The sequence below is a fragment of the Dipodomys ordii genome, unplaced genomic scaffold (assembly GCF_000151885.1).
Source record: "Dipodomys ordii isolate 6190 unplaced genomic scaffold, Dord_2.0 Scaffold97, whole genome shotgun sequence".
Classification (NCBI taxonomy): domain Eukaryota; kingdom Metazoa; phylum Chordata; class Mammalia; order Rodentia; family Heteromyidae; genus Dipodomys; species Dipodomys ordii.
The window spans coordinates 4,960,565-4,974,286 of NW_012267313.1; the positions used below are offsets into that span (position 1 = coordinate 4,960,565).

Sequence of the window (13,722 nt, forward strand, 5' to 3'; positions counted from 1 at the left end):
TATTTGGCGTTTAGAAGCAAGTGTCCCACCCTGACATGTGAGACTCCTAGAGTTTATACCTGAGGTTTAAAAGTTCGATTCCAAGTTCACCCTCTTTCAAGTAATCATGCCAGTTGTCATTTTCTGTACGTTATCTTCTGCTTAGTTGCATTGAATATTGTCTCTCAGCTTTTTAAATCTATCAGAAAAATGATCAATTTATTTACATCTAGGCCATTTGCTTTGTTTAAGTTTCTCTCCCTCACAGTTGGATTTCTGTAGTATCACAGTGAACTAGAAGGACTTGGGGCTTCAATTCTCTACTCTCTCCTGTAGCCCTACATGGACCTGAGAGATGTGTCTTTCAGAGTCTTTTAGGATTCCAGTTCTTATTCAATAAACTCCTGGTACTTACGACCTTCCATAATCGGATCCTTGCCTAAATTTCTAAGCTTATATCATAGTCCCCTTTCACCTGAACCAAAGAGATAGACCCATTCTCTTTTGCATCTACTTTCACAGTCCTGGCTCTGCAACCCTGAAATGTATCCTGATAGTCCAGATGGATTAATTTACTCCTTGTCAGGTCTAGTCTAATATTTGTTCTTTTTTGTTGTTGTTGTTGGTGGTGGTGGTTATGGGGCTTGAAATCTGGGCCTGGGCACTGTCCCTCTGCTCTTAAGCTCAAGGCTAGTGCTCTACCACTTGAGCCACAGTGCCACTTCCGGTTTTCAGAGTGGTTTACTGGAGATTAGAGTCTCATGGCTTTTCCTGCCAGCCTGGCTTTGAACCATGATCCTCAGATCTCAGCCTCCTGAGTAGTTAGGATTACGAATGTGAACTACAGGTGCCCGGCCATATTCGTTCTTTTTATAGGTCTTCCCAGGCTTTCTCAGCCCTAGAAATGCTTATCCTTTTGACCTATTATTTCATTTCTCTTGCACTGAAGTAGGGTGATAACTGCTTTTGTGTGGGATTGGAGAGTTTATTGGGATGTAAGACTTTTCAGGTCTAACATGAAGAGATGAAGGGCAAACCAGGACATTTGAACATGGGACTTGTGTCAAGAGTACAAAGAATAGGGAGGGAAAACAGTACTTTCTTGAGATTGTCTACTGTGGGTTTTCACATGGCAGGACTGGCCACAAAAGCTCCAGGGGAGGGAACTAGGAGTGAGAATACTTGTTTGACCTAATAATAGGTTGGGCTTGAGACCATCAAATAATGTCAGTTTACTCTCTTTATCTCTCTCTCTTTCTCTTTCTTTTTTTTCCCCCTTTCTACCCCCTCCCTCTTTTATTAAGCTTGAGGGGAATAAAAAGATAAATTCCAAGTAAAAGAATCTTAATAAGGATCCAAGTGGGTGGGAAAAGTACAGACCTTAAGACCAAGAGGAAAATCTAGACAGGTAAACAATATTTTCTTTCTAATGTTACCTTGGAAACAGTCAGGATTAGAGCTATTCACTACTAGGAGAAATAGAGGAAACTCAAAGGTTAAAGTTACTTTTTCTTTTGGAGGTTTACTGATGCCAAGTTGAAATTCAAGATGAGTTATGAAAGTTTAGTAAAACAGCAGATTCAAAGAGTCAGAGAATTGTATTAGAGGTCTGTTATATGCACTGGTTGTATTGTCTTAGAACAATTCAATCTGTTACTGAAGAAAAGAGTAGGGCCAATGAACTGAGATATAATATACAAATAAGTACTAAATAAAGCATGAACATTTAAATATGTGCATATTGAAAAGGATGAAAGGACCTAGAGATATCTAATAACTATGAAGTATTAAATAAATTTGAGGACCTGTGGTGTGTTAGTCAAGTTTCTGTAATTGTGACAAAATATGTGATAGAATTAACTTAAAAGGAGGAAAGAAGCTAGGTATCCCTGGTTTCACCTTATTTGTGGCTACTTGGGAGGCTGGTATGGTGAGGATTGCCATTCAAGGCCAGGTTGGGCATATGCATGAAAAACCTCTTTTCATCTGATAGCTGGACATGGTAGAGCATGCAGTTTAATGGCTAATAAAATATGTTCCTATTGAGGGTCTATAAAGAGCAGGATATAGTTTTTCTTTTTTTTCTTTTTCAGAATTGCAGATTGAATTGAGGGACTCAAGCTTATCAGTCAATAAGTCGGCCACTAGCTCTTTCATCTTAATTCTGTTTTTGAGACAAGGTCCTGTCAAGGTTGTGCTGGAACTTATAATCTTTCCTATCTCTGTTTCCTGAATAGCTGGGATTACAGGTATGGGCTCTTACAATTATTTTTCCCAAAATAACTCATTTGGCTTCATTGGTATAGTTTGGTTTATGAGTACAATTGTTTGACTAAATCTATGACTTGACAAAAAGTAATAGGGCTCCTATTTTATTTTATGTGTGTGTGTGAGAGAGAGAGGGGGGGAGAGATAGTGTCATTATGTAGCCCAGGCTGACCTTGAACTTTCTATCCTTTTGTTTATTCTTCCAAATGCTGAGATTTATAAGGTACAGCAGAACACTTTTGCTTTACTTTGTTGGGATAATGGAACAGAATATTCTTTATATATATATATATATATATATATATATAATTTTTTTTGTCGGTCATGGGGCCTGAACTCTGGGCCTGGGTGCTGTCCCTTAGCTCTTCAGCTTAACACTAGCGCTCTACCACTTGAGCCACAGCCCCACTTCCAGCTTTTTCTGCTTATGTAGTGCTGAAGAATCGAACCCAGGGCCTCATGCATGCAAGGCAAGCACTCTACCATTGAGCCACCTTACCAGCCCCTGGAACAGAATATTCTTGGCTATGGTTTGTATGTCATAATGGCACTGAATCATTTGGTTTCTTTAAAGAAACTTGCCCTACCCAGAGCAGATATAACAACTGGAGAGGAACTGTCCTTATCATTTGCAAGAGACCATCTCAGGAGGACTGACAGAATCTACTGTGCTTGGTAAAGCAGTAGGCAGCTGATCTCTGGTGAGGGCAGAGTGATTGCTGGAGTCCAGATGGACCCACCAATAGAGCTCAGAGGAAAGGCCTTGGAATGGGTAGCAGACTGGAATGATTAATAGTGAGGACAATCATTATTTTGAACTCCAGATATATCTTGGAGGGACTTCACAAGGATTATTCTCCTGGCATGAATTTGTAGGTTTCTTTAGCTATTAAGATGAGATATTAAAGACAGCTAATTTTTGGCCTGAGGCTGGGAAAGTTTACGATAAAAGATTATATGATATCTTTCTGACTTCCCTTCCATTCTTCTCATTTTTATTTATTTTGAAATTTATTTGGGTGTGTTTTCTTCTATTTCACAAATGTGTGTGTTTACTAAATAGAGCTGATGCTTATAAAAGTTTTATTTAAACAAGTTCTCATTGAGTGATTTCCTCTGCTCTTGTCTTCAAGAGTGGATCATGAGGTCTGGGACCAGAAGGATATTCAAGAACAAAGAAGAATTAGCCTGGAGCAAGTTTATTCAAGTAAAGCAAAGTGAAAGGAATATAATAGCACCCTCTTGAAAGCAGGTGGGCTCAGGAGAGCGCAGTTGTTTCTAGGGCTCTTAAGATTTTGAGATTTTATTGGGACTTAAGGATATACGGCAGTCATTCCTGGAAAAATGGGAGGGGTTTTCCCAGTAAGTGGGTTATATTCCAACTCCAATCACATGCTGGGTGGAGGAGTTCATGATGTTACATGATCTGACAAGGATTTTCCATTTTCACTAGTTGAGGGAGCTACAGGTCAACAGCTGTATGTTTAATGTCTGTACCAGGATGTGGTTTACTTCTAACCAACATATAAGCCATTGTTTTTACCAATCAGGCCACTCCTCTCCATTCCCTACCTCCCTTCCCCTCCCCCATCTCCCCTCTCTCCACTTTTCCCCTCCTTTCCTCTTCACTCTCCGACTTCTCCTCACCTCTCCTTTCTTCTTTTCTTCTTTCCTCTTTTTTTTTTTCTCTGATGATAAAGATTGAGTCTGAATCCAAGGCCTTGTACCCTAAGCAACTGCTAGGCAAATTCTTTATCACTGATTTGTATTACTAGCCCAGCCATGGGGTTTTCTAACTCCCTGCTTAAACCCTGTATCACAAAAACTTTAAAAGGAATAAAGGCTAATGTGGACAACAGGAAAAATGTGGTAAAAAGGCTAGTAAGCTGAGGCAATGGGTGTGTGGAACCTGCAGATGGGCTGAAAGGGTATGGACAGGCACAGTCACCCAGAGCACTGACAATTCCATATACTATTGCTCTATTCTGCTTTGATAGCAGTGGGCCACTTTCATTCACTGATGTGGTGAATGAACCACCTTTTATTACTGGTAAGTGCTTCTGAGAGTGTATTAAAATTATAGGAAAACTAATATAGAAAACTAATATAGAGGCAAAATATTCCTCTAGGACTTTTGGTAAAAACAATAGAACCAATAAATATAAAAAATTAATTAAAAAGTTAAATTCATAGGGATTTGTTTTTCATGAAAAGAACCAGACTGGCCAGTACTCTCAGTCTAACGTTTAGCCTCTTCAACATGACTTGTGAAGGTTTTGATAATTTAGTCCACACTTTTCTTTTCCTTCTTAAATTCTGCCCAATACTTCCTATCACAACACAGCAATTTTCTTTACTGCAGATGAAGTACACTCCCAAGCTCACTGGATTAGAAGGGTTTGGGTCTGAGAGACAATGTTGTTCTTGAATCATTATCACAAATGACTTGGGGTAATGATTTTACAAAACGTTGTGCATTCTAGAGTTGTCATTTCCTTGTCATGTAATTTAATTTGTTCCTGTATTTCCAGTAAATTGGAAGTTTATCAAAGGTCTTAGGATGTTCAAATTAAACAAATTACCCTCCCTGATGCCAGGGATGAGACCCAAGGCCTTCCTCGTGCTAAACAAGTGCTCTACACACTCAGCCAAATTGAATTTTTTTTTTAATCAAGAGTGTTTTTACAAGAGGTGCACATTGTCTTGTGATTATTTATACTAAGTTTAATTGCATGTTAGAAGTGGTAAAACCCAGATTTATTTATCCTGCATAAAGATGTATCCTCTCCTCAGTAATTAGCAAGTGTGTTGTTGGGTAATATTATGGAAAGCGATAAATATCTTCCTCCCTCTTAACCTTTTACAGATGACTTTACATATATAGATGATTTTGAATAAGTCACTTATCAATTGTGGTGGCAAATTAGTAATTTTCAAATTCTTTCCTCTCTTCTATATCTTGTTGGATAGACCTCTTTGGAAACCAGCTGTCCCTTATTACTGTTTCTCCTAAAAATTCATTTTAAGGGCTTAATTCTTTCTCTTTACTTATTTTCAGAGTAGTAAGACTACAGTGTTGCTGGAATAGTTACCACCAATGGCAGCCTATTTTTTCTCACTTGTTGAATATCATTACAAATTTATTTATCATTATGCATTTGGTGTGTTACAATGATAACAGTTATTATTCTTTTTTGATGCCAGATGGTTTCCTGTTTGCTCACAGAAACCTGTTTTAAATTAGTTTTTGTGTTATTCTCCATTTATCTTTTTGGCAATATAATATGTCCAAGGTTCACCTTGTACTTTCCATATTCCAGTCCCATTTCTCAAAAAAAATGCTGTGGAAAACATTTTTCAGGGCTTGAATAGTTGAAATATTCCTCTATTCGAGAAATGTTGGGTACTAAGCCTGTATTCATAATACTGGTGGTACACAATAAGTGGCAGTTGTCTGACATCTTTGCTATTTCTTTTGGTATATATTATAGGAGAGAAAAATAATCCTCTCTCCAACTCGCTAATTTTAGTACCTGGAGAAAATGTTTATTTAGTAATAGGAGAAAATGTTTATTAGGAATGTAATAGAAAACTCACTGAAATCAGGGGTGAAAACCTGAGGCTTCCTCAGTAGATGAATGGATCAAGAAAATGTGGTATATATACACAATGGAATTCTATGCCTCCATCAGAAAGAATGACATTGCCCCATTTGTTAGGAAATGGAAAGGCTTGGAAAAAATTATATTTAAAAAAATTTAAAAAATATATCAAGTAAGCGAGGCCCAAAGAAATATAGGTCCCAGAGTTTCCCTTATTTGCAATAACTAGTATATGTCTGAGACAAGGAGAAACGGTCAGATAAGTTGATGTTAGGCGAAATGAACCCCAAGATAAGGATTCAAATATTTTTTCTTTCTTGTGATTGTTTCTAACATATTTATGATTCCTTTGTTGCTTTGTATGTCCCTCCCCCACGGTATAACCCCTGTTTTCACTGGATTTGATGTTGGTATAATTTGTGGAGGGTAAGGAAAAAAACAAATTGTTTTAATAGGGATACAGGTGGACCCATTGCAACAATGAGATATACAAGATGGCGGAAGAGGGAAGGGAGAAAAGGGGGGGAGATGGGAGGTGATGGGAAGGGGAAACAAGGGAGGAGGCAACAATGCTTGATAAGAAATGTACTCATTACCTTGCTCATGTAATTGTAACCCCTCTGTATGGTATTTTCACAATTAAAACAACAACAACAACAAAAAAACCCAAACAACAACAACAAAAAACCCTGAGGCTTATCTACCACTTTAACAAAGAGTGATAAAGTATGGTATGATGGTGCTGTATATTGTTTTCCATATATTGTGGAATATCTCCTTGTAGCATGTATTACTTACTTTAGTTATTTATCTTTCCTCTTTGCTATTGGATGATCTATTTCTGGAAAAAAAAACAAAACAACCAAACCAAACCACTACCTTTTACCCTAAAAACCGTAACAGCAGATGCAGGTGTTAAAAAAAATTAGGTAGGGGAATCCTTTGTAACTCTATCAGCTAAAAATGTTACAGGTGGTAGGGAAAACAGACACTGAAAAAGTAACTAGCTCATTCACTTCTGGTGTGTAGTCTTTATGTCCGTTGTTATAGCTGCGCAGGAGTCTTTGTTTCCATCCTAATTCTAGGAGTCTCAAGATAAAGTGTGTGTGGAGGGGCTAGAGTAACTTGTTGAGGACACAACTGTTTGTCTTTCTCTCTGACTTCTTTGCACTAGAAACAAACATAACAAATGCAGAAACAAAAAGGCTTTATTATATTATTAATTAAGGACATGGTCTGTTCTATAGATCTACTCACATCAGTGCTTTACTCTGAAGCAATCAGCAGCCTTTCCATTTCACTTCTAGATAGGGAGCCACGACCCCCACATCAAGCTTGGCTTTTACAATTGCTTCTGATAAAGCCAAGTAAATACAACATCTCATTATGCAGATGGACAGGATCTGGTTCTTGCACATTTTGCTCTTCCCAAATGTGTTGTAATCGGAACTGTTTTCAAAGCTCTCTGCAAAAACTAAACACACGGGCTCTCAGGAGACAGCGGGCCAAAGAATGCTTTCAGCCCGTCCCCACCTCGCCCCTCGAGGCGTGGGACTGGAAAGGCCACACCACAGGAAATAACTGAGGGCGGCCAGAGGTCGCGGGCGACCGCGGGGCTCCAGAAGGGGCGGGGGGAAGAGGGTAGGACGGGCCGGCCGGGGCCTAGAGGAGCCCCAATCCGGGTACCGGCCGCACGAGGGCTCGGCCCCTTCCGGGCCTTTCCGGCGCCAGCCTGGGAATGTCGCGCTTCGAGGCGCTGCTGCGGCTTGGGGGTCTGCGGTTCCCAGGGCCCCGGGCCTCCCCAGGCCCGATCGCCGCTTGGCTCCGCCCCCGACCAGGACTCCGCCTCCTCCTGGCTCCTTGGCCCGGCCCGCTGAGCCAGGCCGCGGTCGCTGGCCCAGGCGTGTCGCCCACCGGCGCCGCGACCATGGAGCGCCCCGAAGCGGGTGAGAGCGCGCCTCGGAGCGGGACCGGGGGGAGGAGCGGGGCGGCGGGAGCCGCAGAGAGGGCGGGGACCGGCTGTGCGCTCCGCCTCGGGGAGGCCGGCCTCGGGGAGAGCGCGGGCCGCCCGCCTCCCTCCCACCCGCCCGTGCTCCGGGCGCCCTGGGTTGCAGGTAGCCGGGCGTCCTAGGCGCCCTGGCGGGTCCCGCGCGAGGCGGGGGCCGTGCGCCCAGCGCCAATCTCCACTTCTGTTTCTCTCTTCCCGATCTTGTGACCCTGGGCTCAAAGTTGGGCCGACACACCCTGTCCCACACAGCCCGCGTGGATGTGGTACTCGACACCCCGAGAAAGCGCGGCAAGCACCAGCACACCCTCCTGTTGGACTGGGCTTGGGAATGACCGCTTTAACACTGGCGCCCAAGGGAGCTGAGAGTTGACCTGGGCGGGCGAAGTGAGTTAGGGGCTGACACAGTGAAAGATCAGGGGATCTGCTAGATTCCTGTGTTTAACACAGAGGAGGCCCAAAGGCATCAACACGTGTTATGTAGATGTCAATACGTTCGCAATTGTCAGGTGGATGAAGTGCTTCCAGCCTCGGGTGCTGGGCCCAGACGTGCCTTTGGGAGTTACAGTTCCGAGCTGCAGGGGTGCGCACCCGAGACCGGGCCGGAGACCCGGGGAAGGCGCTCTCTCCTCACTTCCTTGTTAATGTGAGGCTTTGCAATTCAGGAGGCTCTTAGCAGTCCCCTCCTACCTCCTCCCTAGTCATATTAGCAACGTTTAGGATGGAGAGGGTTACTGCTTTTCATTCACTGTCCTATAGTATTAACTTATTTTGGCCCTTTCTGTCATTTGACTTAGTTTTGTCCCCTTTTGACCATGAGGAAAGGGTAGCTGCAGGTCAGATGACTTGTTGATTGTCACCTAGCTCTCAATGTATCCCTTTCTAATGTGCTACTAGCTTTAGAAGCGAAGGCAGGATGACGAAGACTGGCCTTTATTCGTGGGGGATAGATCTAGTATTTAACTCCTAAAGTGACTAGAAGGAAGTCTTGCTTTATGAAACTATATGGTATTGTCTACATAGGGTGCTTATTTGATACAACAACTGGACAAATTGTCAAATCTATTTTTCTCTGTTGGCTTGTCTATGATGGAGACATTTCTTGAGTGGACCTATATTCCAATATTAATATATATTTAAACTGTGGTTTTTCTGTGATATTCTTATACAAGTAACATTGTTTCAGTTTAAAAACATTGAGTAATAGAAGTAGGAAGCATATTTAGTTTAGCTGGGCCAGCATTGAGAAGTAATTTGTGTCCTTAATCATTTTGCTGCATAATGGTAAATCTCAACTGCATATGCAGTGTTAGTTCTGTTTTTAAATTTTATTTTGTGCTAATTTGTTTTGTGGTACTATGGGTGGATCCCAGGGTCTTGTCAATGCTAGGCAAGCTCTCTACCTCTAAAATATAATCCCATCCCCTATAGCTGCCTTTAAAAAAGAAAGTCTGTATTTATTGTGTTTTTTCTTCCCTATTTTTGCAGTCTTTGTAATCATTGTTTTTCATTGTCACTGTAGTGCATATGCTGTGTTTAACCATTTCTCCATTATTAACTATTAGGTTGTTCCACTTTTTCTTTTAGCTATATGTCTATTTGAATGTATGTGGTAGATACCCAGGTATCTACCAGAAAGAAAACATTCAGAACATTTTCATGGCTTCTGTTGCCACACTGTTATTTAAATCTTTCTACCTAAAAAATATTTTTCTTGGAGCCAGAAGTCAGTTCCTATAACCTGTACATATCTGCTGTTTAATCTGTGTTGGGGTTCTAGCCCAATAAAAGTGGCAAATATCCTAAGGGAAATGCGTTTAATCTACCTAACCTACTCAACACTGCAGCCTAGCAACACTGTGTGTGGGTTGACTGGGAGCTGTGGCCTGCTGCTGCTCATCAGCATGAAAAAAATAATCAGACTCACTTTTTTTTTTTTGTCTGTTGGGCTTAGGTGCTGTCCCTGAGCTCTTCAGCTCAAGGCTAGTGCTCTACCACTTGAGCCACAGAGCCCCTTCCAATTTTCTGGTGATTAATTGGAGATAAGAGTCTCAGGGACTTTCCTGCCCAGGCTGGCTTTGAACCAAAATTCTCAAATCTCAGCCTCCAGAGTAGCTAGGATTATAGGCGTGAGCCACCACCGCCTGGCAGACTTACTTTTTGTTTGTTTGTTTTGAGACACGATGTAGCCTTGAACTCTCTGCTCTCTCAGCCTTCCTTTTTTTTTGTTGTTGTTGTGTTAGAGCTTGAACTCAGAGCCTAGACGCTGTCCCTGAGCTCTTTTTGCTTATGGCTGGTGCTCTGTGGCTTTGAGCCTCAGCATTACTTCTGGTTTTCTGTTAGTTAATTGGAGATAAGATTCTGCCCCAGCTGGCTTTGAACCACAGTTCTCAGATCTCAGCCTCCTGAGTAGCTAGGATTACAGGCGTGATCCACCACCACCCAGCTTAATAATTAAAATCTTTATCATTAAAACTTTCCAGGTTCTACAATAATTGTCAGTGCATTCTATGATAGGCTTGGAAAATAACTCCCATTTTTTTCTTGACATATATGTTAAACTTTTGCACAAATAGCTGACAGTCCAATACTCAATCCACCAGAAAAAAGTGTCTACAATCCAATACTAAAGGGTTGTGTTTATGTAGGTAAACAATATTTGAAATGATTCAAATATGGCAATAAAAATTTACATTTTTTATGTACATGTTAAATATGATTTGTCATGATAGTTATGTTAATGATCTTATAAGCCATATTCTTTATGGAATGTGCTTTGCACATATTATATTTGAAAACAATGTTATTATAAAATGAAATAATTTCGTTAATATTTTGATAGGTAAATTAATCTTTAGTAAATACATGGAGTGAAAATTTTATGTCTCCTAGGATTCTGTGCAATTTTAGTGTAAATAACATTTTTGTCTCCAAAACATGGAGAGTATTGGAACTGGTAATGGGGATAACTCCCAGTTGCTAAACTTGGAACTTCTTGTGTGTGTGTGTGTGTGTGTGTGTGTGTGTGTTTGTATGAGTGTGTGCCAGCCAGTCTTGGGGCTTGAACTCAGGGCCTGAGCACCTCCTTAAGCTTTTGTGCTCAAGGATAGCATTCTGCCATTTTAGCACAGTCCATTTCTGGCTTTTTGGTAGATAGTGGAAATAAGAGTCTCAGGGATTCTCCTGTCCAGGCTAGCTTTGAATTGCGATCACCATCGTAGGATCTCAGTATCCTACGTAGCTAGAATTGCAGGTATAAGTCACTGATACATGGCTGGTCCTACCTTTATCAGTTTAAACAGACAAATTCTTTCCTTATCTTCCTCCTATGTATGGATGTGACCCATAATGGAAAAACAAGTACCAAATATAAAACATGATTGTAACATCACTATGTGACCTTGGGAGAGTTGTTGCAGAAAATGGATGACCACGTGCTTTTTATAATTGAATTTACAAAAGTACATGGGTTTTGCCAGATGCCAGTGGCTCACAACTGTAATCCTAGCTACTCAGGAGGCTGAGGTTTGAAGCCAGACCAGGCAATAAAGTCCATAAGATTCTATCTCCAATAAGCTATCAAAAGAAAGAAGAGGAAGAAGAAGGATGAAGAGGAGGAGGAAGAGGAGGAGGGGGAAAAGATGGAGAAGGAGGAGGAAGAGGAGGAGGAGGGGGAGGAGGAGGAGAAAGAGGAGGAGGAGGAAGAGAAAGAGGAGGAGGAGAAAGAAGAAGAGAAGAAGAAGGAGGAGGAGGAGGAGGAGGAAGAGGAGGAAGAAGGAGAAGGAGAAGGAGAAGGAGAAGGAGAAGGAGAAGGAGAAGGAGAAGAAGAAGAAGAAGAAGAAGAAGAAGAAGAAGAAGAAGAAAGAAGAAGAAGAAGAAGAAGAAGAAGAAGAAGAAGAAGAAGAAGAAGAAGAAGAAGAAGAAGGAAGAAAGAAGAAAGAAGAAGGAAGAAAGAAGAAGGAAAGAAAGAAAGAAGAGACGGCCAGTAGGGACAGTATCCATGTACTAAATTCAATCACCAAGACCAACACACACACACACACACTCCACCCCCCACAAAGTGCATGAGTTTCTTGGTGTGTGTGTGTGTGTGTGTTTTGTTGAGACACCTTTTCACATAGACTCGACTGGCCTGAACCTGAGATCCTCCTGTTTCAGCCTCCACAGTGCTTGGATTACACAGTGTTTGTATGGCATCAGCCATACATACAGCTCCAGAAGTACATATTAAATCCATGTAGTTTTAGCTGAATTTAAAGTGTTAAGTTTAATATTGGAAAGAAAGCATTTAGAAGTCTTTATTGAAAAAAAGGTCAGAATCTAAATAAGTGTCTGGGAAGGTGACACAGTGGTAGAGTGATTGCCTTGCATGCCCTGGGTTCAATTCTTCAGTACCACATAAGCAGCAAAAGCTGGAAGTGTTGCTGTGGCTCAGGTGGTAGAGTGCTAGCCTTGAGCTGAAGAGCTGAGGGACAGCACCCAGGTCCAGAGTTCAGGCCCAACGACTGACCAAAAAAAAAAAAAAGAAAAGAATCTTTCTATATAAATAAGAATGCATAAGTGATACTACCGAAAATAATCATGAAAAGACTATGTCTTATTGTGAAAATAATTTTAGTTTTAGAATTAAAAAACATAGTTATAAAAATATGAGGAATATTGATTATATTGATTATTAAGGATTGTCTTGATTTAGCCCAGAGTTGTTTTGAAAAAAGACCAAAGGTTTAGATGCTTATTGTTTAACATACAATGGGCTTATTAGAAGAGTGTTTATAGAAATAGCTTTATAATATATTTGAGTCTTTATAATATATCTCAGTAGATATTGATGTTTATTGAATTCAGTTGGTTTAGTTGTTTAGTATATGAGTTTTAAAAATGTCAAGTTAAATAATGTATTTGTTTTTGTTAAAAGGAGGATTAAATTCCAATAACTGTGAAAATGTGGCAAGAAAAGAGGAAATCTCAGAGGAACTTGAAGCCAGTTCTGTGGATTCTCTGGTTAACATGCCACTTGCTACTATAGATATTAGAGACGATAGTGAAAGTAAGTATTCTATGAATATTCATACATTCAGAAGCAATGAATGGTATATTTAGTTGTACATTGTTTCCTTACTAAATCATTATACTTTAAGTCCTTGTCCTGTTTTTATTTTTAGTTGGGGTTTTAATAGTTAACTGTATCTGTTGGTGTTTGTGTTGTGAGAACTATCACACGTCTCATGAAATTTTGTGCAAGATAATTGTACAGTTTTGAAGCTATTTCAGAAAATAAGGCTCTAGGAAGATCATTTCATGATTTTTTTATTTTTATTTTTGTTGGTTGTGAGGCTTGAATTCAGAGCATGGGTGCTATCCTTGAGCTCGTTTGCTCCAGGCTAGTGCTCTACCACTTTGAGCCATAGAACGAACTACTAAGGGTTTCTCGTGGTTAATTGGAGATAAAAGTCTCACAGACTTTCTTGCCTGGGCTGGCTTTGTACCATGATCCTCAGAGCTCAGCTTACAGGCATGAGCCTCCAGCATCTGGCTCATTTCATGGTTTATAATGACCTCCTTCAATTCCTCTGGCCATTGCTAATTTTAGCAGTACCTGTTTCCTAAGTAATTGGTCACTGGCTGTTTGATATCTGCTCAATACTTGGCACATATTGAGAGGGCTCATCAGTGAAAAAGACAGGTATCATCCCCTTCTCAGGGCCCTCAACAAGTTGTGATTACAAATGTGAGCCAATACTCATCTGGCTCCCTTTTTTCAGTTTTTTGAGACAGTCTCCCATGTATCCCTTGCTGGTCTAGAACCTCCATCTACCTCCCTCAGCCTCCTGAATGCTGAGATTACAGGTGTGTACCATTTGAATT

General features: G+C 40.7%; 1 protein-coding gene across 3 annotated transcripts in view; it reads left to right on the top strand.

Moving 5' to 3' along the window:
* The first annotated feature begins 7,601 nt into the window (after positions 1–7,601).
* Akap7 (A kinase (PRKA) anchor protein 7) overlaps positions 7,602–13,722 on the top strand; it is a 125,513-nt gene continuing 119,392 nt past the window's right edge. For 2 of the 3 annotated variants that reach the window (XM_013026913.1, XM_013026916.1), the window contains exons 1-2: positions 7,602–7,795; positions 12,773–12,904. In XM_013026913.1, coding sequence (XP_012882367.1) covers positions 7,777–7,795; positions 12,773–12,904 — 151 coding nt within the window. In that variant the 5' untranslated portion in view covers positions 7,602–7,776. Of the gene's footprint in view, positions 7,796–7,988; positions 8,209–12,770; positions 12,905–13,722 lie in introns of those variants that run through there. The other variant, XM_013026915.1, reaches the window with a different exon arrangement.